General features: G+C 34.1%; 1 protein-coding gene across 1 annotated transcript in view; it reads left to right on the top strand.

Annotated features, from left to right (window-relative positions):
- Nucleotides 1-602: 602 nt before the first annotated feature.
- LOC135094758 (glutamate receptor ionotropic, kainate 5-like) overlaps nt 603-6,000 on the top strand; it is a 75,040-nt gene continuing 69,642 nt past the window's right edge. The window contains exon 1 of the mRNA XM_063995116.1: nt 603-663. Coding sequence (XP_063851186.1) covers nt 616-663 — 48 coding nt within the window. The 5' untranslated portion in view covers nt 603-615. The remainder of the gene's footprint in view (nt 664-6,000) is intronic.

The raw sequence follows: 6,000 nt of genomic DNA, 5'->3' as shown, positions 1-6,000 counted from the left end.
CGACAAAACAAAATTGCTTCTTGAACTGTGTCTTTATATATAAGACGAACGTAAACCAAAAGATTGATCATATATGGAAGCACTGGTTTACACAATGAGGCAAAATACTCGCACCTTGCGCGGAATCTAATTTACACATAAACAGACCAAAATGACTCATATACTTACAAAATCAAAAATATTTTTTATATAATTTACCCACCAAAAATACTGCACTTATAACACGAAATAAAGAAATTTAAGATTTATTTTATTTTATTTTTTTTTTTACACCGACACCATTCACACACCACTGCTTTATGCTTAACCCAGACTTTAGCACCGTCTTAATATCAGCACAGCTTTATGCGTAGCTCTAAACATAATTCTAAGAATCTTTGTGAATATGGATCCTGACATTTAGGTGAGAAAACTATAGTTTACTTCCTTTACACAAAGTGGATTTCATTGATTGGCCATTCAAAGTCATACGTGTATTTCACCAGCCAATAGCGCGGCCTTCTGGGAGCGTGCAGCAAAAGGGGCGGAACTTAAACTAGTGAATATATGAACCGCGTTCTATTTATCTGTCGACGGACAGCAACCACAACCAGACAGAACATTACTGATAGAACAATGGACGCAACTAACCCTACAAGATGCCTTAAAGTAGTCGTGGAAATAGTAAGTCCCTACAATTGTAATATTTAATCTCATCAACAAGAATTCTTATGTGTATGAAAACTTGTTTTCAGACTCTTCCACTGTCGTGTGTAGCGATGATAATGCTGACGATGATCAACACTTTAAATAGGAGGAAAGGATATTGGTGGTGTGTGCTCAGATGGAATATTTTAGGTGTTTTTGTCGTTCTATTATTATTTCAGTTCTTGACTGGTTTAATGGCTAAACGGAATGGATATTGCGTGAATAATTGCGATGCATAGTACTTGTGTAAGTCCTCAGTACGTTCAGTATGTTACACGAAGTGTCAGGGTTGCTGATTATATATATATATATATATATATATATATATATATATATATATATATATATATATATATATATATATATATATATATATATACTGTATATATATATATTATATATAATTTTTTTTTTTTTATTTATTTCTGTGTGAATGACTTGCATGATTCCGGGAGCAAACATGAAAATCATAGTTTTCATACTGTAATAGACAATGGTAACTTCTTTATTAATGATAACAGGAGAGGAAGCAAAATAAAAAAGTAGACAATAAGAATCAGAAACAAATATGGAATATATTAATTCCTTCTTGTCATTAACAGTTGCATTCTTTATTATTGCATTAATTAACTACATTACTTAATGCATTAATTAATTGCATTACAAAATTCCATTACAAAACCGATCACATAAGGGCAAGGACAAGGAAATAATTAAATTTTTGCAATTCTAATGACGCACTGTAATATAGTGTTGGTCTTGAGCTAAAACTTCAAGAAGATATTAAAAAGAAGCACATGTGCGGCCTAAACTACAGCTCTTTTCTCTATGGGCACTAATTACCATGAGGTACATCTTTTTTTTTTTTACCATTATCCTTCTATCTTCGAAGAAATTATATTTCTCTAACTCAACAGGTTATAATAATCTTTTCACTGAGACATCACCAGAATAATTAAAGTACATACATTGAAACTTTGTAAGTAGATAGCTTCCCGGTTTTGAGTCATGAAACCGTTGAAATTGACAAGCGAGTAGTTGAAACCAACTATTCTCTTTTCATAATCTTGTGTTTAAATAAGAGATCGTGTCAGTCCTTTTCCAAGTGTTTCACCTGACGACGTGCTAAAAGATTTTTTTTTTTTTATGTAGGAGGGACACCGACCAAGGGTAACAAAAATCTAATAAAAATAAAATATAAAAAAGTCCACTGAGATGCCGGTCCCGAAAAGGGTACGAAGTGGTGGTCAAAATTTAAAGGATAAGTGTCTTGAAACCTCCCTCTTAAAGGAGTTCAATTCATAGGAAGGTGGAAATACAGAAGCAGGATGGGAGTTCCAGAGTGTACCAGAGAAGGGGATGAATGATACGGAATACTGGTTAACTCTTGCATTAGAGAGGTGAACAGAATAGGGGTGAGGGAAAGAAGGTATTGTACAGCGAAGCCGCGGGAGGAGGGGAGGCATGTAGCTAGCAAGATCAGAAGAGAAGTTACCATGAAAATAGCAATAGAAGATAGCAAGAGATACGACACTGCGGCGATGAGAAAGAGACTGAAGAAAGGAGAGGAATTGATGAGACGAAAAGCTTTTGATTCCACCTTGTCTGAAAGAGCTGTATGAGTGGAACCCCCCCAGACATGTGAAGCATACTCAATACATGGACGGATAAGGCCCTTGTACAGAGTTAGCAGCTGGGGAGGTGAGAAAAACTGGCGGAGACGTCTCAGAAGACCTAAATTCATAGAAGCTGTTTTAGCTAAAGATGAGATGTGAAATTTCAAGTTTAGATTATAAGAAAAGGACAGACTGAGGATGTTTAGCATAGAAGACGGGCCCATTTGAGTGTCATTGAAGAAGAGAGGAAGGTTGTCTGGAAGGTTGTGTCGAGTTAAAAGATGAAGCAATTGAGTTTTTGAAGCGTTGAACTAAGTTTGCTCCGGCCCAATCAGAAATTTTAGAGAGAGATCAGAAGTCAGGCGTTCTTTGGCTTACCAGCGTGAATTGTTTACTTCCTGAAGGGTTGGATATCTGTTAAAAGATGTGGAAAAGTGCAGTGTGGTATCATCAGCGTAGGAGTGGATAGGGCAAGAAGTTTGCTTTAAAAGATCATTGATGAATAATAGGAAGAGACTGGATGACAGTACAGAACCCCTAGGAACACCACTATTAATAGATTTAGGAGAAGAACAGTGACCATCTATCACAGCATCGACAGAACAGTCAAAAAGGAAACTTGAGATGAAGTTACAGAGAGAAGGATAGGAGCTGTAGGAGAGTAGTTTGGAAATCAAAGCTTTGTGCCAGACTCTTCATAAAGCTTTTGGTATGTCTAGGGCAACAGCAAAAGTTTCACCAAAATCTCTAAAAGAGGATGACCAAGACTCAGTAAGGAAAGCCAAAAGATCACCAGTAGAGCGGCCTTGACGAACCCATACTGGCGTTCAGATAGAAGGTTGTGAAGTGATAGTTGTTTAAGAATCTTTCTGTTGAGAATAGATTGAAAAAAAAAACTTAGATAGGCAGGAAATTAAAGAAATAGGACGGTAGTTTGAGGGATTAGAACAGTCACCCGTTTTAGGAACAGGCTGAATGTAGGCAAACTTCCAGCGAAAAGGAAAGGTAGATGTTGACAAAGTTGAAAGAGTTTGACTAGGCAAGGTGCCAGCACGGAGGCGCAGTATCGGAGAACAATAGGAGGGACTCCATCAGGTCCATAAACCTTCCGAGTGTTTAGGCCAGCCGTCTGGGTTGGCACCGGATACATACTTTTGATCCTACTGATATGTCAGGTCACTAAACCAACGATGAGCCCAGAGTCATCATTCTGTTCCAGCTTGAACACAGGCTTTAGGGAAATTGTGTGGTGTCTTTCGTTGTTGTTTTGTTCACCAAACCTGTAAATTTTCAATCTTGAACTTTTGTTGCTGTCACCTATCATGCAGCCACTTGCCACTTGCTACACAACCCAATCCCGTAGTGTGACTTAAAGCGACAGAAACTCAACAGACTAAACTCTTGAGCTAGTGTTCTAGGCTAGGCCAACCGTCCATAATTTACATGTCCACCACCCTGCATACCTTAGCTCAAGTTGACCGGCATGGCAACTCCTAATGAACTATTCAAACCTGTTCCATTACTCACGCTTAGATCTCCTCTCCTCCCTCCTTAACGAATATTGCATTGCTGTGTTATCTGTACAGTTTCCTCATTGACACTTACAAAAAATTTAATCTGTCATTCACAAACTATTTCCTGTAAGGCTTTGACTGTGTAGATTGTACAAAGAAAATTATCGTTTAAAGCTGCGCGTCGCCACTCACATAGCCAGTCAAGGAAGGAAAGAAGGAAGCAGAGGCCCACCCCAGGAAGCGATTCCCGCAATACACAAATTACACGTTAATTTCTCGCAAAATTAGAATTATTTGAACTATCAAATCCCGATGTATGTATCTTAACTTGAGACACAACCTGTCTCTCTCTCTCTCTCTCTCTCTCTCTCTCTCTCTCTCTCTCTCTCTCTCTCTCTCTCTCTCTCTCTCTCTCTCTCTCTCTCTCTCTCTCTCTCTCTCTCTAATATATATATATATATATATATATATATATATATATATATACATATATATATATATATATATATATATATATATATATATATATATATATATATATATATATATATATATATATATATATATATATATATATTAGAAAGGTGAGAAATGACAGAGGGTTATGTTGTGAGAGATAGATTGACTACTAACTCAGGAATCAAAGTTCTGAGGAAAGGTTTATAAAATGTACAGCTATAATGATGATAACTGGTTAGTTAATTCAGATTTTGAGTGTTTAATATAAATAGCTTCTAATATTTTAATGTCTATGTGCATCTGCTTTATGTAATATTCTGAAGGGGTGGTCATGTTCGTGTGAGCGTGTTCTTATCGCAGATAAAGGGGGATGAGATAGTTGTTTCTGAGTACGTGTCAAATTACCTTTATGTTCACTAATTTTGTGTGTAAGATTCCCAGTGAAAGTACATCAGTTTCTGGTTGATGTTGTTTTTTTTTTTTGTTTTTTTCACTCCATTGTTGATCAAGATACCTGGAGCTGCAAATTTTTTTTTATTCTGATTTATTTTATCATGTATTAATTTTGAGTCATTAATACGTCTTAGTCGTGTATAATAACTAATAATTAAGACAATTGATTTTATCGTAAATTAGCAAGACTGCTAAGAAGTCTCCTTAAACTAAATGTTATCACTAAAGATAACTTTAATAACCTGTTCACTAATGGTTCGTCCCAGGGCATCCTTTATGGCCTTCCGAAAACTCACAAAGCTGACAATCCTATTAGGCTCATCCTCAGTACCATTAATACTTTTAATTATAAATTAGCTAAATATTTTGTCCCTATATTTGAACCTTTAACATCAAATAGATTCACCTTGAAAATTTCTTACTATTTCATTAAAGAAATAAATAAATTAGAAATTAATAATACTGTCAATGCAAGTTATTATGTAAAGTCACTATTTAGTAATATCCCCCTTGATGAAACCATTCAGGTAATCTGCAATGAACTATTTAAGGACCATAACACTAATCTTAATTACACTAAAAAGCAATTTGTCAGCTTATTATACTTAGCAATTCAAAACTCCACTTTTTTTTGTTTAATAATAAATTATATGTTCAAGTTGATTGCGTGGCCGCGGTTTCTTGTCTTGGCCCCACTCTTCCTAATGCTTTCATATGTCACCATGAAACCAACTGGCTGAATGATTACCCTAGTGAATACAAACCTATGTTTTACAGAAGATACGTTGAAGACACCTTTCTTTTATTCTAATAATCTCAACACATACCTAAATTACACAACTATCATTAATTAAAAACATCCCAATATTAAATTCACATACAACACAGAAAACAATGGCTATATCGCGTTTATATATATATATATATATATATATATATATATATATATATATATATATATATATATATATATATATATATATATATATATATATATATATATATATATATATATATATATATATATATATATATATATATATATATATATATATATATATATATATATATATATATATATATATATATATATATATATATATATATATATATATATATATATATATATATATATATATATATATATATATATTAGTTTATAGAGCAAATTTAGTTTTCCTCACGTTATTGATTGCAGTTTGCTAAAGGGTTCACGTAATGTTAAAAGCCAGTTAAAAGTCAATTACTCGCAAATACTATGCCCATACTTA

Source organism: Scylla paramamosain, chromosome 46 (assembly GCF_035594125.1).
Source record: "Scylla paramamosain isolate STU-SP2022 chromosome 46, ASM3559412v1, whole genome shotgun sequence".
Classification (NCBI taxonomy): domain Eukaryota; kingdom Metazoa; phylum Arthropoda; class Malacostraca; order Decapoda; family Portunidae; genus Scylla; species Scylla paramamosain.
The sequence above is the reverse complement of the archived record's forward strand: the minus strand, read 5'-3'. Positions and strand labels throughout refer to the sequence as shown.